A 23,757-nucleotide genomic window follows, 5' to 3' on the forward strand; every position below is an offset into this window, starting at 1 on the left:
GCCCATTTCAAGCCCAAGTGGTGGAAGCTAGGGCTCCTGGCTCACCTTGGAACCTGCTGCAGGTGGCAGGCAGAGCTGCGCCAGGCCAACACGCGTGTCCTGTCCCTCTTCCCGCCCCCTACCCCGCCAGGCCCACCTCCCGGTAGCCTGCTTGTGACTAAAGAGCCCGGCCACCACCCCCACCATGAGAGTCGGGTATGAGGGGAAACACAAGCCCCGGTACCGCCTCACCTAGAGCCCACAGGGCGCGCGAGAGGGAGCACGGGGGCACGCGACCGAGCAGGCGCGACCCCGAGGCGCTCACACCTGCGTCCGCCCTCGCGGAAAAGTTTGCGCGGCCGCGCGCCCCGCGAGTCTTGGGCCGGCCGGCACCCGGAGCGAGTCCGCGCGCGGCCGCCGTCGAGGGGCGCGCGCGGGGCCGGGACCGGGGCGCGTTCGGGAGCGAGCGAGCGCGCGGGCCCGCCGTTGTCCGGCCAGAGTTGGCGCGGGGACGCGAGCGCCGCCCGCCTCGCCCCTGCCGCCCGGGTCCGCGCGCCGAGTCCCCGCCTCCCTCCTCCCGAAGTCTAAGGTTTGGGGAATCACTGAGCCAATGAGGCGGGCCGCCCGAGCGGGTGTGCTGGAGCCGCGCGCGAGCGCGCACGCGGCGGGGGGCGGGGGGGGGGCAGAGCGGCGGGGGCGCGCATGCGGCGCGGCCGGCGGGCGGGCGAGCGCGCGCCCATTCACTCCAGCACCGCGGCGGGCGGGCGGGCGGGCGCGCGCGCGGGCGGGCCGAGCTCTGCTCTTTCACCTGCCGGGGCGGCGCGGCTCGGCCCGGAGGAGGCGGCGCCGCGGCCGCCCTGCCAATCACCTCGGCGCCTGGCAGCGCCCCCGGCCGCTCCCGCCCGCCCGCTCCCTCCTGCCAAACTGTTACCCTGAGTGTTACCGTCAGGAGCAATGACATCAGGGCTTTAAAACAACTTGTTATTCGGGGAGTAATCAGTTGCAATTAGGCATTAATTAAGTATTATGAAAGTTGATTATTTAAGTGAATTCGGCTTTCGACTCTCCGACTATGGTGAGTACGGCAGTGGGGCGGGGGAGGGCAGGGGGCGCCGCCGCGGGGCTCGACCCCGGCGCGGGCGGGGGGCGCGGGCGGGGCCGGGCCGAGCCGGGCGCGGGCGGGGGGCCCCCCTCGGCCTCTCGGGCAGCTCGGGCCCCCAGACCCGGGCCGCGTCTATAAATAGTTTCTCTTTTAGTTTAATAAACTCGAGAGCCGAGAGGAGCTGCTCCGAGTGTGCAATGCCGGAGCGTGAGAGCGACGGGGGAGGGAGGGAGAAACTTTCGCTCTCCCTCCCGGGTCCCCCTGTCACTGCCGGCCGGGTCCCGGGGACTCGTCCGGCCCTCGCTGGGGGCTGCGGCGAGCGGAGGGGGGCGGGAGAGGGGCGGCGGGGGCCATTGCGAGAGACTAAACAGATGTTTTTTCTTTCCCCTTCTGTTTTTGGCGTTCCTCGAAGAGTTTGGGACCAAAGAGAGGAGAATGGATCTTGGTACAGGTACCGGCGGTGGGAACGAGGGGAGGCTCTTTCACTTTTCTTTCGGTTCTTTTACGGAAGTTAGTATTTTTAGCCCAATGAAGTAGCAGCTGAGCAGGGGGTGGGGGCTGGCCTGGAGAGGGTCCGGCGCCCGCTGCGCTTCTCGCCCTGGTTTCTGGATTGCGAGGCTTCGGATGATATTATTGTTATTATTTGTTACTTGCTTAGTGACTGTGACTAATTTGATGCTTGTCATTATGAAAGAACAGAGGGGAGAGGGAGCTGGGGGGCACCCAAAGAGAGGATTTAGGGGTTTTTTGTGGGGGTTTTTGTTCTCCGTGTTTTTTGAATGGCTCCGTGTTTAGTGTGTGGTGTGTTTTTCTTTTTCTCTGCAAAGATTGTGTGTCAGGCTGTGGGGTGTGTGTTTTTATTTTTTTAGTGGGGGGTGGTTTAGTTTTTGAAAGCAGCGTCCTGTTGGGAAAGGTGGTTAGTCTGGTTTCGGGGCGACTGTCTCAAGGTAAAGGAATTTAATTTATTTGGGACAAGGCTGTGTCGGATGATCAAGCTGCTTATTATGGCTAATGAGTATTTTTCACCTGAGAATCCGTGGGATGAGGCGGCTGTTATCAGTTCAAAGTGAGGGGCCCAGGACTCTCTCCCATCCCCCTTTAAAGCTCCCCCCAGGGGATACACCAGGCAAACTACTAAATTTGGACTCTGGATTTTGGGGGGCCTAGTATGGCACCTAGGCTAGGGTTCCAGATAGCATGATGCTGGCCTGGAGCAGTTTATCCTTATATGTTGGTGTTTTTATTGGTTTTAATCTAATTTTTTTCAATATTTTGCTTCTCTTCCCATCTGGGGCTCCTGAGGGGGCACCTGAGGCCAGAGTGAGGTTTATCATAGGCTCTCAATTAGCCCTCTTTGTTGAAACCACATTGTGACCAGGACCCTCAGATCCTAGCCTGACAAAAGCCAGCGTCATCTTCTTAAACGTTTTTGAAAGAAGTCCGTAAGAAACAGGCTTATCATTCATTGAGGCTGATCTCTGAACCCTTGTGTCTCATTTGTAGAAGGAGAGGTGGCAGTTGGGTTGTTGTTTATAATGGGCTCAAGTTCATGGCATTGCCCCTTAGGACCCATGAGCTGACATTTGACCTTCTGAGGTCAAAGGGGAGTACGCAGAGAGAACAGGAAGGAGGCAGCACTGTGGGGCCCAGGGTGGGTGACATGGTGGTCAGCTTTGGGAAGTGGGTTTGTGTTTTGTGGGGAGGGAGACGGCTCAGAGTTTTGTGACAGTGCCCAACCAGATGCGATCCCGGGTAATCGGATGTGGAGGGCCTCAGGACCTCTGCGCCCAGGGAAGGTGTGACACCCCCTGCTGGGCAAATCGGTGAAGGTGTCTAAGGCCAGTGCTGCCACCCTGCCCCTCCCTGGCCTCCACGCCCCAGAGAGGCAGTCCACCCCCACTCTAATCAGGTGTCTCATCACCTCCTTCCCTCCGGCCCCACCCCCTTTCTTCAGAAAAAGGGCCCCCACCCAACCAGCCAAGAAGCAGTCCTTACAGACGGGCCTCTGCTTGTGGGCGGGCACAGTGGACCTGGGCATTACGCAGCTGGAAGGTGGACCCTCCTCGTCTTCCTCCCTCTAACTTGGCTGCCAAATAGAGCAGGTGTCCATCCTCCTGCCGTTACCCCAAACAGTGCCTCCCAGTCTGCTGTGGGCACACGACACCGAAGCCCTTCTGGAAGGTGTCCCCTACTGGAGAGAGAGCCTCCCAGGCCTGCGTGTGCAGAACCTCTTAGAGCATCTCTCCTGGGCCTTAGGGAGACAGACTTCTCCCAGCACTCCAGGGATAGGCTCTGGAAACTTTTCCTAGAACCTGGAAGAGCCACTGAGATGGACTGCTACATTCTCCAGCTGGAGCAGGGCTCTCCCAGCAGGACCCAGACCTGTACTCTGGCCACTCAGTGAGGGGAGGTTTGGGTGTCAGAGTTCTGACTGCTTCCTGGAGGAGTCATCTGGTGAGACCATCTCAGCCTTTTCTTTGAATTTGGAAGTTTTGCTTAATTTCAGAACTTCAGAAGAAAAACATTTTTTTCTCTCTTCACAAAAAAAGGGAAGCAGGTGGGAACTCTGAGATCCCCCTCAGAGCCCATCTCTGGCCTGACTCCATGCTCACCTTCCCTCAAGATCTGGAAGGTACTTCTGGACCCAGCCATGGCCCGAGGTTTCACTACTGGCTAGGGTTCATTGCTGGGACTGTGAGGGGCTCTCTTCTTTGGGGGGACCCTGGACAGCTTCCGCCGAGAGCTTCTCTAGCACAGGACAAGACTGGAGGCACAAGCTCCAAAGAGGTTGCTGGCACCAGGGACCCTATAAGCATTGGATTACGGGTTAACATCCTGTCCTGCCTCGGACAGGTCCAGGTCCTGAAGCATTCCATTCAGAAGCCATTCAGTGGTGGCAGAACCTAGGCTTCTCAGGAGGGGACAGCAGGACCTCAGGACCCTTAGGGGCCATGTGGACCCCTATTCCCCCACCATAGTTCAGTCAAGGGCTGGATCAATCTGGACGTCTTTAGCAATAAAAAATGCCGATGTCGTCCTAATTCACCAGGCCCCGAGATGACAGCAAATTTACATTTTTTAATTAAACTAGCAGCCAGTTTTTATGAGAGGGGGTTGGGTTATGCAAATCAAATGGTTGTGTACGGAAGATTAGGAGAGTTTGGGAATAAATTCCACAAATGCTAATAAAAAAAAAGGAAAGGGAAAGAGAGGAGGGAGGGAGGAGAGAGAGGAAGAGAGGAGGACATAGTTCCATTAGGCCCTTTTAGAGTGATTTCCCTGGGGGAGGGAGCCGGGCAGGGGAGGGGAGAGGAGGAGGGAGCTTTCAGACACAGGTAAATCCATCCTGCAGTTGGGAAGCTCCCCAGGGTTAGGCCCCACTAGGCTGATGGCTAGGCCCCAACAGACTGGAGGCAGGGGCACAAGGGCCGCGAAGCAACAGTGAAGCTTTGGGAAGGACCTTGCCCTTGATTCTCAGGGTGTGCTTGTAACTGCCCCCACTCTGCCCAGGGAGAGCATGAGAAGAAGAGGAGAGGCTGTCCAGGGCTAAAGCTGTATGTCAGGATCCAAGCTAGGCCCTAGCCAGGTCAAGGGCCAAAGAGGCAAGAGAGTGAGTTCAAGGGGATGGCCACAGATGGAGGGCCAGAGAGGGGTGGCACTGTCCACTTGGTAGCCATGGGGTCAAGATGAGGTCAGTGGGAGGAATCGGGGCTGCTCCCTGAGCCAGGCCTGCTTCTTTTTCCCTGGGATAAGCTCTGCTGGAACTCTGGGCCAGGACACCCCTACCCCCACCCAACCCCCACCATCGCATCCCAGCCCCAGCCTCAGCGGTGGAGGAAGCCTGAGCAGGTTGTCCTCAATTTTCCTTCCTCAAGCCTTTACTTGGCCAGATACACCCACTCGACCAGTCTAAGCTGGGGCCAGTCCCTGCAGTCAGGCTGTGCACCGGTTCTGCCAGTCTGCCTCAAGGGGTAGGTGCCATCTTGGCAGGAAGGAGCAGTCAGAGCCAAGGACAGAATGGGCTGACTCAGAAGTAGTGAGTTTCCTGGTACCATTCAAACAGAGGCTGGCTGTGACGTGTGCGGGGACTGGAGCATCAGATGACCTTTAAGGTCTCTGGCTCTCCGGCTCCCAGCTGGACCTTACTGAGAAGCTTCGGTGGGGGCAGTTCATGGCGCGGGGCGGGGGGGGTGGTTGAGGGGATGAGGTGAGAAGCACATCGTTTGGGCCTTCTCTTTGGAAGAAGACATTTAAGACCCAGGGCTCTGGACTGCCAGGTGGTCCTCGCACCAGCCCCGGTCCTGGTTGTGAGACGTCAGAGCAGAACACAGGATAAAAGCCCTGGCGTGACCATTCTTGCAACAGGAGGCAGAGGCAGCAAGGGCAGATCTGGAAGGATCCCTAGAAGGGCCCCACCCTGGGCCATTTATTCCTGTAGGGACCAGCCAGGAGAACCCATTAACTCTCCTCTCTGAGAAAGGCACTGGGGCCACTTAGCCAGACCTCCTCGCCGCCTTGCCATCGCTGCCACCGTTCGCCCATCCCCCACGGCCAGGGAATCTGGCTGAGTTGCAGCTTGGGTTTTTATGATGGAAAAATAAAATAAATGGAGACACCTTTGGAGGGCTGAGTCACGCAGCAGCATCTCCTCATTAAAGCTGCTGCCCCTGGCTCAAGTCCCTGGGCTGGGGATCGGGTGGGGCCCGGGAAGATTCTGGGCGCCGGCTCCTCCGCCTGGACCCTGCCAGGTTAGGGGTGCGCCTGCCCCCCCATCAGCCTCCTCCGGCAGGCCAGCCATGCTTAGAGGGGTCAGGCCATTTCTCCTCCCCACCCCCAACCCGGGGCCCCCCAGCCTTGTCCTTTACCACTGCCCTCTCCGAGCTGGTTTTTAAACCTTGACCACCCTGGCGGGGGACACATCTCCTTTTCATCTTTGGGGTTGGGGAGGGCAGTAGTGGAGGAAGTTGCTCTCTAGTTTTTCCAGCCTGTGGGTCCCCCAAGGCAAGCAGCAGCTGTCCCAGGGTCCCTGGGCCAGGGTACAGCAGGAGGAAGAAGGAGCAGGGGAGGAGAAGGCTGGCCATCCCGGGGGCAGACGACGGACTGCACCTTGGACCGATTGTGAAAGGCAGCCACTTGGTCCAGCACTCACCTTCTGGCTGCCCAATGGCATCCTCGGGGGACATCCTCACACCCTGCCTTCATCAGCTCATAGTGCCCCCTGTCTGGAGGAGACCCCATGCAGGTGGTGAGGCTGGCGATTCAGAACGTGTTAGGGAGAACCTGCTAGAGTTGCCACAGCAGTGAAGCCGCCTGGTCCTTCCTTGTGTTCCAGGAGCCTTCCGGTGGAGGGAGACAGGTGTGTTCCTCTGCCACCAGGGGCAGAGGAGCACAGGGCGGAGAGCCCCAGGAGCTCTGTGAAGGAGCGGCCTTTGAACTTGATAAAAATGGGAAGTAGTGGGACAGAGGAAATAGGCGGCGGGATGTTCCCTGCACCCCCCGGCACCTTCTGGACTTCACACGGCCTTGCTTCCCTTGCCTTCTAGTCCCTGGCCACCCACCCCCCTCACCCCCAGCAAAACTCCTGCTTCCCATGGGGCAACCACAGCCTTCTGCCCTTTTCCTCCAGGCCGCCCAGCTCCCTAAAGGCAGGCTCTCCTGCCTACTTTGTCCCTCCTCCTTACAGCCTCGTACCCAGTTGGCCCTGGAAAGACGTAGCAGATAAGAGGCTGGCTGGGGGCCTGCATCTCTGAGGATCTGGTTAGACCCACGGCAGGGGTGTGTCCAGGTGGCACTCAGACTTCTGGACCCTGGCCCCCAGAAGGTCAAGCAAAGTGCTTGCTTCTGCTACTCCTGCTTTTAATGGCCACCATTAGAGTTAGCTCTGTGTTGACATCCCCTCCCAGCACTCGGTCTGGGGCTGGTCTCGCGCCTTCCCACTGTTAGTGCTGGTGGAATTGATTGATTGATGTACCTCTTCGCCAAGTGCCTCCCGGCTTCTTAGTGGGGGCAGAAGGAGGCAGGCAGGAAACATTGGCCGGTTCCCCTGGGACCTGGGTTTTAGCTCCTTGAGAGCTTTCTATAGCCTGCTTTACAGGAAGGAGTGGGGCTGGGATTAAGGATGACACGAAGGGGGTCCACGGATAAAGATAGGCATTATATGGTTAGATGGGGGCCTGCATTAGCTACTCACTGTGACTCTGGCTTGGGCCTGGGAGGGCCTTTGGTGCCTGCAGCCGGCTACCCTGTGAGGGGCAAGTGGGCAGTGGCTGATGTACGGTCTGGGACTCTACCACCCTCCCTGCCCACCTCCATCTCCCCGCAAGCAGACCTCACAGCAACATGTCCTTCCTCTGCAGGTCCTGGTCCCAGGAGCCCTCCAACTAGGTAGACCCTGTGCCAGAAAGAGGGCCCAGCCTGCATTGCCGAGACCTCGGACCTCTGTCCCCTGGCGTGACGTTGGGGCCCCTCCTGAGCTGGCTGTGGTTCTTAGAGCATCCCATAGGCTGCTTCCTGGGGCTTCTGGCCCCACAGTCTCGGCTGGTGGGCTCCAGGCTGCTGCGACTCTCCTGAGAGCCAAGAGGGCCCTCCCTGTTGCCTTCTGGCCTGAGGCTAGGGCACTGGCTGGCTTTGGGGGAGCAGAGTAGAGCAGAGGAGTGGACACATTTGTGTTGCCAAAGACCGGGGATTCCCAGAGGAAACCTTCTTAAGCTGAGCTTTAGCCCACATTGGCCTTTCCTTATAGGGCTTTCAGGGGACCCCCCGGGAGGGAATGTGTTGCATGCACACTGGCGATGAGTAAGTGGGGGTCCACCACCTCACGGCTGCCGGAAGTACATCTCCTTGGCTAGATCATCACCTGCCTGTAGACCAGGGCCTGCCTCCCTGTCATCCCCTCAGCCCAAGGCCACAGCAAGCCAGGTGGGCTGCCTGGGGGAGGGGTTGGCCAGGTGCCCTGCTGCCCAGCAGGGGGCGCCCCGGCGTATCTGCCCTAGTTCTGAGGACAAGGATGCTGGTCCCCTGTCTGGTCTGAGCCTTCTGGCCGCGGGTGGGGGGAGGGGTAGCCTCCCCTCCCCACCCCCAGTGGTTCCTTGGCTGAGTTTGTTTTGCCAGGGTGACCTGTTTAATCATCTCATTTTCTGGTGGCCGTTTATTCCTCGTTTCCACGGTTACGGCCCCATTAAGGGGAGAAGCAATAAGGCAGCGAGTCAAACAGGTAATAAAAACATTAAGGCCCATGTGCACCGAGGGAGGGCGGCTGGGTGGGAAGGGGGCTCAGTGAGGTGAGACGGCCCAGGGAGAAGCAGAGGTAAGAGGCCGCCGGCCTTGTCCTCCAGAGGCCAGCACGAGGGCTCCTGGCCGGTGGAAGCCGTGGACCGCTCACCATGGCCTGGCTTCTGAGCGGTACCCTTTGGGGGCTGAGACCCAGGGCTCGCTCAGAACCGTCCCCAGCCCTTGGTGCCCCGGCAACAGGCTGTGTGTTGGGAAGTAGCACAGGAAGGAGACCCGTGAGAGTGACAGAAGCCTCCCTCAGGACTCCTCCCGCCAGGCTGTGCAGCCCGGTTGCAGGCCTCACCTCGCCCTCCCTTGCCGGGGGTGGGGGATGATTTCTGACATTGCTTTGAGCACTAGAACTTTTTTTCTGCCAACTTTATCAGAAAGCATATTTGTGGTGAGTGCTGCTAACAGGGCCAGTCTGGTGAGTAAATATTCCTGGTGTGGACAGCCCCGTGACCTTGAGAAGGAGGAGCGTCGCAGGGGGGCCAAGGGCATGCAAGGGAAAGGAGACCGAGAAGTCCCAGTGCTGTTGGGGGGCCCCCTAGGATGGGGTGAGGAGGCCAAAGTGTCTGGGTTTGGCCCTAACAGTCTCTTCCCAGCAGCATGGTCTGCCTCAAGCTCGAGTGACATTTGGCTCGGGCTGGTGTGTGTTACTTTCCCGCTGGTGGACTGGGCCGGGAGCCCTTGGTGTTGCTCCCACAGAGGAGTTTCTGGCAGGTTCTCCTCTGGGTTCCATAGAGACGCAGCCCTCCCTTCCTTTCGGAGATGGAAGCTAAAAGGAAAGTCAGCCTCTTGCCAAGGCCGTCTGAGCCCAGGGGCACGTGCCTTCTTCCCTAGGGGCCTCCTGAGTGACCCCAGCCCCTCTGGGTGGCCCTCAAGATTGACAAGTGAGCAGCCAGTCCGTGGGGCTGACCGGGAGGGGTGGGGGAGAGACGGAGTCTTCCTCAGCCAGGAAGAGCGGGGCTCCAGGGCAGTGCCTATGCATGCTGGGGCCCGTTGCTGCTGCCCCAAAACTTTGGGTCAGTGGCTCAGAGAGAAGAGCAGAGGCCCGTTGGGGGCGCCTCTGGGTGAGGAGCGCCTACTTTCTTTTTCTCCCCAGTGCCCCGATCCTTTGCAAACTCACCGAGGTCTGCGTCTCCAATTTTTAATTTCAGAGTTGATTTCTGACTCGAGAGGGAGAAAGAGAGGAAGGTCTGGGAAATGGGGGAAACCCTCTGGCTGGGAAGTGTGTCTTGGGAGCGGACCTAGATGAGTTAATATTCCGATCAAACAATTAAAAATAGAAAATGTGCCCGCGGCCCCAGCTGCTGAGGCTTTTCGGCAACTGCCACCGGGAGCTTCACGGGGCAGGTGGTGCTGGAAAGGCGTTTTTCCACAAATAGCGAATATCAGACACTACTGTGCGCCCCCCGCCCCCAACTTCCCTCCCAGGACCCAGGACAGGTGTCTAGGGGCTTCCCAGCTCTCCCTGAGCTCCCCTCATGGCCTGGAGCCCAGGGTCTGTGCAGCTTCAGGGCAGCCCTCCTCCCCTGCGGGGCCCAGCCACAGCGGTGAGGTCATCGCCAGATGCCTTGCTAATTGCTTTAAGAATCTAACTTAAAATAAGATGAAAACTTATATTCCTGGGTGAGGCGTAATTTCCCATCGAATAGTAAGTTAATGGAAGTGTTATACCAGAGGGCCTGGCTGGGAGGCCGTGTGCTCATCGGATAAAGCCAAGTGGCTTGGGCAGAACAGGTCTAGAGTCAGGGTCCCCTAAACCTCAGGCCAGGCCCTGCCCCCCGGCTCCTCTCGTGCTTCACCATGGCCTGCTGAGCCAAGAGGACATGTCCCATGCGTGCTCAAGTCCCTGTCAATGCTGGGGACTGACTTTTCAAAGCCCCCAGGTGGGAGAGGCTCAAGTCTGATGTCCCTCAGGCATGAGAAGGCTCTGGGTGGTCAGTTCACCCAGGAGCACGTTTTGGGCATCAAGAGAGCACGTCTCTTGACACCCAAGAACACAGAGCTGCGGGAGCACTTTCCAGATCCCAGCATGGTGACCAGCCGCCCTAGTTCGCCCAGGACCGGAAAGACCCACATCCCGTGAACACCTGAGTTCTGGAGGCCGGTGGACAGGCTGATTGACACGGCCCCTCCCTTGGGGTCCCAGAGAGCCCAAGCACCTCCTGGACTAGAATGCTCTCTGTCCAGGATGGGTGATTTACGACAGGCACCACCTAAAACCCCCAGCTCCTAGGGCTGCTGCCTTTGGCGAGGCGCGTGTGAACTCAAGCGGGTATGACACACGCCTTCCCAGGCGGGACGAGGCACACTGCCTCGGAGCCTCTGCTGGGCGCAGGAAGGGACTTGCCCCTGGGCACCCACCTCCATGCCCCGCCCCTTTCCGCTGAGCCCTCCCCACTATGGCAAGGATGGACTCACGGGTCAGGATCATGACAGCAGAACACCTGCAAGTTTACCTAGTGCCTACCCGCCTGCCGAGAGATTCCGAGCTCTCCGCATCTAATACTGCAGTCCCCGGGAGAAAGACAGGGAGTTGTCCTGTGGCTCAGAGACAGGATAGGTCAGGGAGTGGGGCTGCCTCCCATGGGGAAGAGGGTCTTGCTAGAGGACCCCTCTGCTGGCAGCCCAGTCCTGGATATCTCCCGTGCTGCTGGGCCCACTGCCCCAAACATCTCTGGGTCCCCCCTAGATCCCACCTATAACCTGTGGGCACATCCTGGGGCTTCCCTGCAAAATAAAATGCACTTTTTCACATGGTTGCATTTTGAGCTTTTTGGAGGAAGCCTCTCCTCGAGGCACTCGTTACTGCCTATCTCCTGAAAAAGGGTCTCCCCTTCTGTTTGCAGGGAAGGGCTGCAGGGGAGCGGGAAAACATCCTGACTTGTCTCTTTGGTGAAATGGAAATGAGCAGACTGGACCCTGGGCCTTTCAGGAGGAGAGTCTAAATGAATGGGCATTCCCCTAGGAGACAGGACAGCAAAAGCATGTTTGTCGGATGTGTTTCTGTGTACGCATAGACTTCGCTGGAGGGGAAGATCAGGATGTTTCCCCTGGTTCACCAGGAGACCCTTGCAGCTCAGAGAAGGGGTGCATATCTCCATTGGCCTTCACGGCTTCTAGAAGCAATGGGGCCTCTTGGGAACCATAGAGGATAAACTTGCTGCTGTCCCTGCCTGGGGTTTGAGCCCAGGGGCTGTACTGAATATGGTAGGTATAATCCTAGAGAGGACCCGCTCCTTTCCCCGTGTTACCCACGCTGCTTTCAGAGGGAGGGAGCAAGCGGCCGGGTGCTCTGGGCGGACTGAGGCTGCTTGAGTGGCCTCTTCCAGGCTCCTACCGCACACCTATCCCCCCACTGCCACCCCAGAGGAAGGAATTATGGGGCATTAGGACTGAGAATTCCTAGTCTAAACAACTCAGGAAAGCATGTTCCAAGAGTGAGCCAAGCCGGAACCTCAGCTGGTGTGAGCCTGGGTTGTAACTACGCGGACAGGAGCTGCGAATGTTCCGTGTTCTACAGCAGTTGATGTTCAAGCAAACTGATTGGGGAACTCCTGCCTGTGGGGATCTGAGCGGGCCCTCCTCTGTTCATCTTCTCTCACCCCTGGAGGGGAGGGAGTGAGGCTGGGTTAGACAGAGGGGACAGCCGGCCAGCCAGCTCTAGAAAGGCCGGTGGACGGAGCAGGATACAGGCAGCCTGGGAACACCCAGCCCCCAGCCAGAGGGTACAGCCTCCTGCTCAGTCCGCATGGGCCCCTTTCCCTGGGCCTGCCTGATTGGAAGGGTCACTTTGGGGGTTCCCGGGAGGCCTTCAGATAGGTGGTGAATGGCGTGCCTCCCTGGAGACCCCAGGGCAGGGCCAAGAGCCCAGAGAAGGAACCCAGGATGTTTTCTGTTTCGGGGTCCCTTGGGGGCCCAGGGGCAGATTGAGACAGGCTCCTTGCAGGGAAGGTGTTAACAAACAGCAGGTGATTAAACATGACAAGCGGTGACATTTCTGTGCAGGGTTCTCAGTCCCGGCAATGCCAAGAATGAAGCTATAAACCCTGACATTTTGTGTTATGCACTGAGAGGTTTTTAATAGACCTCTCTCTCTCCTCCCCAGTCAACTTCTCCTTCCCTCTTCTCCCCCGCGTAGCCACTGCCCCCACAGAAGTCTTCTGCCTCTCCATTCAGCCTGGCCTCCGGGAGCCTGGCCTCAGGGAGCCTCCAATTCCGGGGTCTCTGCTGGCCTTGGCCTCTCCCTCCCTCACCCTGGAGCTGTTCTCCAGCTCTCCCAGCTCTCCCAGCTCTCCCAGCTCTCCCGGCTCTCCCGGCTCTCCCACTGCCCTCCACAGCCCTCCCTCCGCTTCGAGCTCCCCCCGCAGCCTGCACTCCCTTCTCCTTTTTTTGGGTCCTGATCTCACAGCCTCACCCTCTGCTGTGGCTGTCCCGGTTGTCTGCTGCGGCAGGTGTCTGTCCCTGTGCCCTCTTTGTGTTAATAACATTTTCAGACAGACTTCAGAGGGGCTGCAGGGAGGTGGTGGGGCTGTGGATGGGATTTTCCCCCCATCTTTTTTCAATTTCTTTTCTCCTTTTTGGGACAGAGACAGGAGGTGGAGGGAGAGCCGGGCAGCACAGTGCAAACAGTTGCTGGATTGATTCCGAAGGGGCCTGGCTGGTAACAGTTGTTCCTCTCCCAGAGAAATGTTGGAACAACTGGGGCCTCTTTTGTTCTCGAGGCAAAGCCCTGCGAAGGGCATTTGGAGGTGAGCCTGAGGCGCAAGAGGGTCAGAGACCCAAAAGCTTCAGCCTCTGTCCCACGCCAGGGAGGAGAGGTTCCTAGAGCTCCACGGGGCCTGCTTAGTACAGAAGCCCAGCCACACCCCCCCGGTCCCCGCTCTTCCCCTAATGAACTTAAGAAGCACTTAGTTTTCTGTATTCATTCAGTAAATATTTATTTGGGTCAGGCGCTCTGCTAAAACAGTAGTCCCGTCCTACGGATCCCGCAGTCTAAGGAGATAGAAGGGTCATTAAGCAAGTCATTACCAAAGCTGCACACGGAGCAGGGCGTCAGGAGAGGACGAGGCCAGGGCCCTACAGAGTGTGGTGATCTCGGAGAGCTTCCAGGAGGAAGTGAAATTTCACCTGGGATGTCGGAAGGATGCATGGACGCATGGAGGTCCGGGTGGGATCAGCCGGGCCCTGAACTGAAGGAGGTTGCGGGGGCGGGGCTGCTGTTCCCTGTTCCACAGGTGCCGGCTGGCGGGCCAGGGCTGGGTGGTGAATTGCCCCTGCCCACTAGGGCCGTGCTCCTCCAAGCTCTGGCTAACTGGCCCGGGACTTGCTCTTCCAGCCACCCTCCTACCAAGTAGACCCATCTGGGCCAGGGACAGTGCTTGGAGGCAGAGCAGGAATGGGCTCAGCCCTGTTCCTGGGGGATGGAGAGTAGCCCGGAAGTCAGCAAGTACCGCAGAGGGGTGGGCAGCTCCCCATTCCTCCTGCTGATGCCTCGCTGAAGAGGGGGCAGGAGAGAGTGTGCAGACCCGTGTGGGGGGCAGAGCTGCTGCAGGAGCCCAGGGGAGTCCAGCTGGGACTGTGGCATGAGTCCGGGTATCTGCTTACTACCCACCTCTTACCTCCTGCACCTGCTGGCCTCCAGGAGGCCCTCCTCGGACTCACAGCTGGCCTCCCTCCTGGGCCTTCCGTGGTGTGCAGAATGCTCCCAGGCTGGTGTGTCTTCCCCACGAGACTCTGAGCCCTCTGACACCTGGAACTGGCCAGCGGGACTCTGGGAAGTATCTGTCTTTTTTTTTTTTTTAAGATTTTATTTATTTATTAGACAGAGATCACAAGTAGGCAGACAGGCAGGCAGAGAGAGAGAGTGGAGGAAGCGGGGTCCCCGCCGAGCAGAGAGCCTGATGCAGGGCTCAATCCCAGGACCCCGAGATCATGACCTGAGCCGAAGGCAGAGGCTTTAACCCACTGAGCCACCCAGGCGCCCCTCTGGGAAGTATCTGCCTGTAGGTACTTGGGATGTATCGGAGAAACTCAGCTGGGCTGTGAAAGAGGAGGACGTGCGCTGACTCTTAGAAGTGAGGAGCCCGGAGACAGACCAGGGGGCCCCTGGTGTCTGGGAAGCCAGGCTCTGGGGGTCCAGGGTGAGTTTCCTCACCCAACCTGAGCTGGCCCCACACCCCAGAGTCATTCAGCCATAGCAGTGGGGCAGCCATAAGGCCCGCTGCCTAGAAGGGTCTCATGGATCCTTTAGAGCGCTTCCTTCCCTACCTTGCTCTACCTGTGCCCAGAGGTCAGACCCGGGACCCCTTGCCTCCATACCTGTTCCCTGAGGAAGACGGTTAGCTCCCGGTCCCCATTGTTAAATGGTCCAGGGCAGATTTCAGCCCTAACTCCTCATCCCCACACTGCCTTTTTGCAAGATTCGGCCTGGGTCCCATAATGCCACCCCTTGTCATCTACTTCTCAGAGTCCAGCCAAGACCCTAGGAAGGCCCCAGAGGGTCAGCCTTCCAGGCCCTTAGGCAGGCGAGAGGAAGGAGGTGTGCAGAAATGGGAGGGGAGGGGAGTCCCAGAGCCAGGACTTGGCCCCCTGCCCCTGTAGATCCGGAGCCAGGTTTTACTGTAATCCCTACATCCTGTTGCAGATCCTTAATCAGCTGGAGCCCAGGTTGGGCCGGACCCTGTGGTGACACTCAGGGCTGTAGGATGGAAAACCTGAAGTGGAGCTTCCGGAGTTGGGTTGGGGGCTGCGAGGAGGAGGCAGGTGGAGGGGAGGAGAAGAGAGCCAGTGCAGGCACAGGATGTGGACAGAGCCCAGAGCCGCCACCCACCCGACCCAGGCTGGGGGTGGAGGAGCAGCTGTTGCAGACTGGGAACCAGGGATATGAGAGGACGAGGAGGGGCCCACACGGGGCCCCCTGGAGAACACCAGAGTCTGTGGGGGCTGCTTGCGTGCTCTGTTAGCACCATTGAGACAGCTGGCCCTGGAGTCGCTCAGACAGTGAGCAAGGACTCCAGCCTGGAGACAGCCGGGAGGGGACCCTGGGTGCTGTGGGTTCCAGGGGTCTCCACCGAGCAGGGCCTAAGTGCAAGGCAGGAAGGGCTTCTGTCCTCCCAGGAGCTCTGCTTCCTGAAGAGGCCTGAGGCAGGGGACTTAGAAGGGTCCCATGGGGGGCTTGGGCAGCCGGGGGACTAGGCTCCTCCAGGGAGCAGCAGGGGTCACTGAGCAGGAAAGCGGGATCCCAGGATTCGCCATTCCTTCAGCCAGGAGCTGCCGGCCCCAGGGCCCTGGCCATGGAGCCCTGCTCTGCTCCGCAGCCTCTGCATGAGTCAGGGGAAGGGTTGGGGGCCTGGGGGCGTGTACCCCTCCTGGACCTCAACTCTGCCTGCCCCCCCCCCGCCCCCAGGAGCAGTGGTGGAGTGGGGTGGGGGAAATGCCCAGACCACAGCCAGCCAGGGAGTGCAGGCCAGGAGTGGGCTGGCTGGCAGCGGGCGGGCAGACGGGCGTCTGTCCTGCCAGGGGCCCAGGCTGGCTACGCAGACAGCCTCTTTTCTATATGGAAATGAAGAATTTAGGCTAATGGAGCTCAACCATCTCTAATTTTGCGATGGCAGGAGGATTTTGATTGAAAGTAATTAAGCAAGCTAGCTGTAAAATTAATTAAAGCAAAAGGGGGGGATTTTTTATTGGATTGGATAGCGATATAGCGTCTGTCAGGCGGGGGACGGATGGGGGTGACCTGAATCCTCTGCCCTCCCCCCTCCCACTCGGGACGTTTATGTCACTTTAATCTCCTTACAGCGGCTGCTGTGCATTTGTTTGAAATAATCAAGGAAATATGGTCAGAAATTGTCAGCTTTCAGATCTAATTTACCTGACGGCCCCTGCGCGAGCCGGCGCGGCCCGGGGAGTGAGCGCGCGTGAGCAGGCGGGGGAGCCTGAGTGGGCACAGAGGACACCGGGCTCTCCAGCCCCCTCCCCAGACCCAGGCCCCCTCCCAGGGCAAAGGGAGGGGCTCCCCAGGCCTGGGGCCACCTCCCTGGGACAGGCCCCCACCCCACCCACCTGCTGCCTCCCCCTTGAGCTGTAACCAGCTTTGGGTTTAGGGCTATAGGATCAGGGAGGTGACGGTAATTCCTTACTCCAGATGGCTGACAACTGCTAAACCCCTCCACCAGGGCCACAGTTTTAAAAATACTCCTAAATTAGTCCCCTCATGTCGTTGGCAGCCTCAGCAAGGGGATTTTGGAGATGGGCTGTAGGGAGGGTGGGACGGCAACGTCCCCCATGGCACCCCTCTGCCACCTGCCGCCGTCCCCACCTTCTCGCCTGGGGCTGCCTCTCTCACAGGCCTTTCCTCTAAATCCCAGAACCGTGTTTGGCCCTGTTTTCCCCTTCACAGAACAAATCGCAAGTTCTGGAGGTCTCAGTCTCTGCAAGAGGAGGGTCCCCTCCCTCGAACACACATGCTCCCACCCTGAGCCCAGGCAGGCTCTCCCTCAGATGGCCACCCCCATGTCCTGCCCCTTTTCCAGGGCGTGAGCCAGGCCACAGGCTCTCCCCGTGCACCCCTCGCAGGCCCTGCACCCTGGAAGTGTTGGTTCAGAGCCATTTGGGGTCCTTGCCCAGGTGGGCCAGTATGGGGTTGAAGCTTTTCCAGCAGGGAGCCCTTGTGGGGTTTGGGGCCAGTGGGTCCTGGAGCAGTCAGTCTGCGAGGGCTGCAGAAAGTTCCCCTTTAAAGCACCAATGGGGAGCAATTTGATCTGCTGGTCATGGGAGGGGCCCAGGTGGGGAGCTGAGGCTCTGGATTTGTCTGGTCCTCCCAAGTTATTGACGTGGGTTTCTGACGGACGAGCCTCTCAACCTCCTGGGCCTCAGTTCCCTTCCAATTCTAAAGTTCTATGCAAATCTAGGGCAACCTGTGCTCTGATCGGTGACACCCTTGGAGCTCCTTGTCCAGCCAGAGCTCCTTGCCATGCCCCTGGGATAAGGGAAAAGGTGGAAGGTTCTAGAAACAGAGCAGATTAGGATGAGCAGTCTGCTCCCAGTTTGCCCCACATTACAACACACCTGTTAGAAGCCCACTGGCCCCACCTGCCCTCCTTCCAGCAGTCCTTATCCTAACCTTGACTGTGTCTCCCGGCTCCCACCCCAGCTTTGGTGCTGGGTGACTTGGTGGGGGGCTTCCTCCAGGAGCAAGGGGGAGATTGAGCCCCTGACTTCCTTCCAGGCTGGCTCCCAAGCTGAGCAGCTGGGGGATTAGGAAGCATCGCCTGCCCCCTTCTTGAGCTCTCTCTGCCTGACCCTCTACTCTACCATGAGTCACTCATCTTGGGGCGGGGGTGGAGCCTCAAAGCACTCTGCCCAGGAAAGAGGGGGAGGAGAGCCCTTCTCCTACTGGCTCTTCTCCACGTCTTCAGGGCAAAGTTCTTCGTGCCTAGAGCCCAGGCGGCAGGGAGGTCATTTGGGCCCAGCACTCCCCTAGATGTACCTGCAGGAACTTGGTGAGAGGCAGGGGCACGGCACGGCACCACAGGGGCCACCCAGAGCCAGAGTCCCTGCCTTTTATGCCCGCCAGCTGCCCAGGAACTAGGTCCCAGGAGACACAGAGCTAAGAGAGCATATCTGGCCCCGACCCAGCGCCTCACCTCCACATGTGGCTGTCAGCAGCTCACGTTCACCCCCATAGCTGTGATGAGGGGGAACTGGCCTAGGACCCAGTGCCAGCGACCCAGTGGGGCTGCTTTTGCTGGGCCAGGGGCCGGTCTTGGCTTGGTGCTGGTCCGGGCCACTGGGGGCAGCCACCACGGTGGAGAGAGGCTCCAGCAGAGGTCAGATGCCCAGGCAGGCCTGGACAGGTTGGTGCACTGAGGCACAGGGAGGTGGAAGAGGCCAAGAGAAGGGTCAGGAGTGCTCTTGAGGACCTCATGGTGTCCCCAAGTTGGCCCTTTGCTCTGCCCTTGTGGGAAGAACCGCAGTTGCCGGTACTGTACCCAAAACTGCTTTGGGAATGAATCCTGTGTGGTGAGGAGAGAGCTTTGTGCAGGGGCTTCTCTGGGAAGGACAGGCATAGGCAGTGGGCACGTAGGCGAGGTCCTCAAGACTAGCCACGGGCTCTGAGGTTATAAGGTCAGAGAGAGAGATTGAGAACGCCCCACAGCACAGCCCAGGACAGCCAAAGGAGTCTGGGAGAGGGATGAAGTGAGGGCATTTGGGGGCTGCTAAGTCCGAGGCCCGCCCAGCAGCACCTGGTACCCGTCACCCGGCCGGCGTTTGAGAACACACATGCACTGTGGCCTCCAGGGGTTCCCACCCCCCCTTCCTCCCTGGCCCCCACGGCTTTAGGAAAAAGCAGAACGTGCTGGCCTTGTCCAGGTGGAGCCCCTCCTCTTTCCAGGGCTCCTTCCTGGCTCTCTGCCGTCCCTATGGCCAGGTGTCTGAGCCTCTAGGCGGAGCTTGTGCAGGGAGAACCAGAGAGGGTGAAGGATGACTGGCTTGGCCTTGGACCAGCCCTCTGGAGCCCAGCTCCCTGCGGCAGTTTTTGAGTGAGGACTCCCACCAGCGGGGCCCACCCTGGCCTCGATGGCCCCGGGCTTCCTCCCTTTGGCGCCTAGCGTGAGTGGGCTAATCTCCCTGCCACCGAGTGCAGAGACCAGGGTCTCTCCCCGAGTCCTTGCTCGTGCTTCGTTCGTAGTGGCCAGAAGCTCCTGGAGAGATCTGAGGGGTATGCGGTGCCCCAGCCACAGGAGCCGGGAGAGCTACCTGCCCGACTGGGAGAGAAGCCCAGAGTGGCCGGGGTCCAGCCCTGGAAATCATTCTCGGCAGGGTCCGGTAATGCCCACAGGGCTCCCCCAGCCAGGGCCGGGCTGGAGTTGGCTGGATGTGACCAAGACACTGGGCTCCCGGAAGTGCCCGGGGCCAAGCTGGGCTCTGGTATGGCAAAGCCTGGGCTTGGCCGTTTCCTGCCGGCGTCAGGCCTTTTCTCTCTCTCCTGCTCCCGGGGTACCCACCCTGCTCCTCTGGGTCTGGAGGGGTGGGGATGGTGACCCCCGCACAGCTCTGTGTGAGCGTCCCGGGCCCCGCTTCCCCTCCCTCCAGTCTGGCCAAGCTTCCTTACCCCTCAGGCCTGTAGCCTCCCTGGACCCGGCCCGGCCCCGTCCTCCGTCCCCCCTGGCTTCACAGTCGCATTTTGCTGCCAGCACAGGGCACTGAAAAACTGCTGGCACTGCCAAAACCCTGTGTGCGCTATGACTCCCCAAACATCCCTTTATTTTTATTGTTCTGTTAATTACTGTTTAAACTTTAATAAGTCACTTCGTCAGGAGGGGGGACCTGCCGTGAGCTTTTCTGTGCAAACACGGGCCCGGGAGTGACTCGGGTGTAATATAACCCTTTATGCGATGTGGGAATGTTTAGATTGTAACAGAAACTTGTTATTTTAATGACAGTTGGGGGGGGGATCTGATCACAGAAGGGGCGGAGGGTGGGCTCCCCTCAGGTCCCCACCAAGGGCTAGGGTGGCCTGGTGACAGCAGGGGTGCCCCTTGCTGCTGCCTCCAAGGATGCTGAGGGGCCCTTCCTGGACTGCCAAGGGTCAGGCCCGCCCAGAGGGAGAGATGCTTCCCAGGAGATGCTCCGGGACTCGAGGGCAGGAGGGCACTCAGGTCTCAGTAGCCTGGACAGCTGAGGGCCCCAGGAGTAAAAGGGGCTTTGGGGGTTGGGAGAAGCAGGAGGACCCAGAGTTCCTAGAGCTCGGGGAGGCTGGACTCTCTGCCCTGCCCGCATCTGCCCCCAGGTCTGGGAGGGAGGAGCCCTCCCTGCTCCCGAGACAGGGACCCTGCCCACAGTCTCTGTCCAGTAAAGGGGCAGGCCCCACGTGCTCCGTGGTGCTGTGCCAGACCGGTCACTCGATGCCATCCTTTCAAGAGCCCTGTTTCAGAGGAGGACCCTGAGTTCCAGGGCAGAGACCAAACTCTGTCAGAAGTGGCAAGCTTTAAGAGGAGGACCGAGTTTCTGGTGTCAGTTTGTCTGATCTGGATGCAGCCAGAGTCCCAGCGCCCGAGCATGGGTGTTATGGGAGGGGCCAGGCACTGTCCGGCAATGGCAAGGCAGGGAAGGGCTCCAGGCTCTGTGCTGGGAACCGCGACCACCCCTTTAGCCCTGGGGCGGGGCTCCCCCCTTGGGCCCCTCCTCCTGCTCGCCATAGGGAGGAAGGGCTGCAAGGGGAAGGGGACATGGAAGTAAGGATTGTCCCCAAGCCTGGGCGTAGGACACGTGCCCTCTTCCTCACAAGACCTGGCTCCATCTCAGGGAGTCGGGACTCAGGCCTAGGGTAGGGGCGATGGTAGCCAGGCCGCCCCTCTTGTTCCAGTGCCCCCCATCCTCTCTACCCAGAGGCACTCCTGTCCCATCCCCCCTTCCAGAGCAGGTGATAACCTGGACAGAGAGCCTTTCTCCAGCATCCGTGAGTCTCCTGCTGGGGTCTGAGGGCATCTGGGCCTGGTTTCCTACTTTGTCTTCACTCGGTCCCTCCATCTGGCTGCCCATCCATCCGTCCATCCATCCATCCACAGAGCTGAGCTTCTGCTCTGTGCCAGCACTGGGTACAGAAGGGCAGGAGCCCCATGCTTGCCCTCGGAGGCCCATGCCTGGTGGGGCTAGGGAAGGCATGTTGAGGGAGAGCACAGCAAGGGGCACTGCCCTCTGGTCTGCCCAGGTGTTCTTGGCCAGCCAAGGCAGAGACCCTTGCTCTCCCTCTGCTCTCTCCCCTCCCTCCACAGGCTGCCCCCACGAGGGCCCCTCCCTGACCCTCCAGTGGGCAGGGCCAGAGGTTCAGGGCCCAGGCTCCCTGGAGCTGGAGGCGAGAGCCCCCCAGATGGCAGCGGCGTGGGTCACGAATCGCTGAGGTTTTCCTTTTCCGAGCAGCGCGTTTCCCTAAATTGTCTTTGACTGCGTGCATGGGTAATGAAAGTTTATGCCCTTGTTAGAAGGACAGGCGGCCAGTTCCAGTTAGAACTGGGGCTGTCTCCCTGCCAGCCCCCCCACAGCCCCCCTCCCCAGCAGGAGAGGGAGCAGGAGGAGCACAAGTGTGTGTGTGTGTGTGCGCGCGCGCGCGCACGCCCACGCGTGAGCATGTCCCCGCGTGTGTGCACACACATACACCCCCGCCCCCCTGCCCCGCACCCTGGTGGATAAGAAGGCTGTTAGGGGAAGGGAGAGGGGACAGGGAAAAAAGAAAAAAAAAATTTCCATATTTGTGTAAGTTGCTTTAAAAGCATTTTATCATGTCATAAAAAAGGGAAAGTACTCTCAGAAATTGATCCTCTCCGCCAGCCCATTGGACAGAAGGACGTTGGGATGTTAATGGCCATCCTGCTCCAGGGTGGCTTATTAAAAAATTTATACATAAATGCTTAAAATTGCATAAATTATTTAAAAAAAACCAACAAAGTAAGCAATTTGAATTCCCTCTTTTCCTCCCCTTCGCTTGGTCCCCCTTCTGCGACCCCCCTTTTCCGGGCCCTCGGCGTGGTCCTTCCGTTCCCGGGGGCCCCCCACCCCCCTCCTCGGGGCTCCCCTCCTGCTCCTTCCACTTCCCACCGCACCCCCAGGACCGTCCGCCCTGCCCTCCTCTGGGCTTTCCCAGCCTCACCCACAAATTAACAGAACAGCCGGCCCACCACCAGACACTCACATGCACACGCACTAATAAAAACACCACTAATAATGGCCCAAATCGCGAAATTAAATATTAAGGCCAGAAGAGGCGGACGTGGAGCCGAGCGCTGCCACCGTAGCCGAACTTGGAGCTGATGAGTGTGTCTCTCACAGGCGTGGAATGTCACCCACACATCCCGGAGACTGGAGTGGGGAGTTTTATGATGGTTTTTCATTGATTTGTTTCCCCAGCGCAGCTGCCGACCTCTATTGAGGGACAAACATAATCAGCACTGACGCAAATTAGATGGTTATTCGTTTTGAAAATTGACAGAAAAACAATAAAAAAGATGAAATGCTCCCAAATCAATAGATATAATGAAATTCAAATAATCCGAGAGATGAGGTCTCCATGGCAACTGATAATGTGGAAAAGAAAACAATTTAATAAAGGACAGACACACTTTGAAAACAGATTGGGCCCAGGGAGGGGGGCGGGCTGGCGGGCGGAGGGCTGGAGCGGGCTGGCGAGTGAAGGATCACTGTCCGTCCCAAGGACACCCGCCATAATTAAGCGAGGCTTTCGGCCCCAGAAAGTGCAGATTCAGGTTTTAATACACAAAATTATTTCAGGAGCAGTGAATCGGAAAGTCGTTTGTAATGACCTTCCTGAGAGGCCCGGGCGCGGGGCATGTTGGAGGCTGGGCGGCCGGGCCGGCTGAGTTATGGCATATTTGTGTTTTTATAGTGCGGAGGGGAGGGGGTGGGGGGGAGGGGGGGGAGAAGGTTAAACAGTATTTACAGCTCAGTTGTTTTCAGAGAGGAAAGAGAAATAGAGTTCACGGGAGATGCTGCGGGCAGGCGGGCGGGTGAGCCGGGAGGCCTCCAGGGCGAGGTGGGAGAGGTGGGTCCCGGGTGGGCCGTCCCCCCTCGGCCCGCCTTGTCTGGCCTTGGGGATCCACAGAGGAGGCCAGGGGAGGCCTCTCCCACTCCGCTGCCTGCTGTGGCCCAGCCAGTGGGTCCTTCCAGATCTGGGGCCTCTCGGGGTGATGGCGGTAGGGGCCTGTGTTCAATCTACGTGCACATCCAGCCACACCTAGGGGAGGAAAAAGGTGGGGCGTCCCTGTAGACAGGTGGCTCCGGCCGCTCTCCTAGCCTTGGCACCCTCCGAGGCAGCTGGTCACTCCTTCAGATGGTGCCACCCTGTGTCGGGGGTGTGCCCGGCCTCAGGCGCGGCTGGCAAAGACCCGGGACCACAGCGAGCCCCAGCCTCCCTGCTGTTTACCTTGGGCACGCAAAAGGGGAACGCTCGGCCCTTTGGGTTTGCAGAGGCAGGGGCCACAGACAGCGGAGGGGACCAAGCAGAGCCCCTCCCCGGCCCTCCAGAGCCACTTCCCCTAGCAGGGCAGCTCCAGCAGTGAGTGCCGGGCCTTGGGGGCCCCACGGAGGCTCCCTGCCCTCCGGCTCTGACTCCCTGTTCCGCTGCAGGAGCCTTGTTTGTGCTCTGTTATGGTGACCACACGCGGCACGGCCAGTTTCCGGGCCGCTCTGTGTGTGCATGTGTGACTTCTAACATGATTGTACAAATACGGAGCCGCCCGAGTGTGCACGCGCGTGCACGGTGTGTGTGTGTGCCTCGCGCGCGCCCGTGTGTGTGTGTGTGTTTTAAATCTCCCCTGGGTGGTAGCTCTTTTTTTCTCCCCTTCCTGTTTGGCTGTGACCTGGGGGAGATTGATAGCCAG

General features: G+C 59.3%; 1 protein-coding gene across 1 annotated transcript in view; it reads left to right on the plus strand.

Moving 5' to 3' along the window:
- Positions 1-1,005: 1,005 nt before the first annotated feature.
- Positions 1,006-23,757, plus strand: part of CASZ1 (castor zinc finger 1) — a gene marked incomplete at both ends in the record, with an annotated part of 52,441 nt that continues 29,689 nt past the window's right edge. The window contains 2 exons of the mRNA XM_080800874.1: positions 1,006-1,054; positions 1,494-1,532. Coding sequence (XP_080657000.1) covers positions 1,006-1,054; positions 1,494-1,532 — 88 coding nt within the window. The remainder of the gene's footprint in view (positions 1,055-1,493; positions 1,533-23,757) is intronic.

Source organism: Martes martes, assembly GCF_963455335.1.
Source record: "Martes martes genome assembly, chromosome: 4".
NCBI classification, from domain to species: Eukaryota; Metazoa; Chordata; class Mammalia; order Carnivora; family Mustelidae; genus Martes; species Martes martes.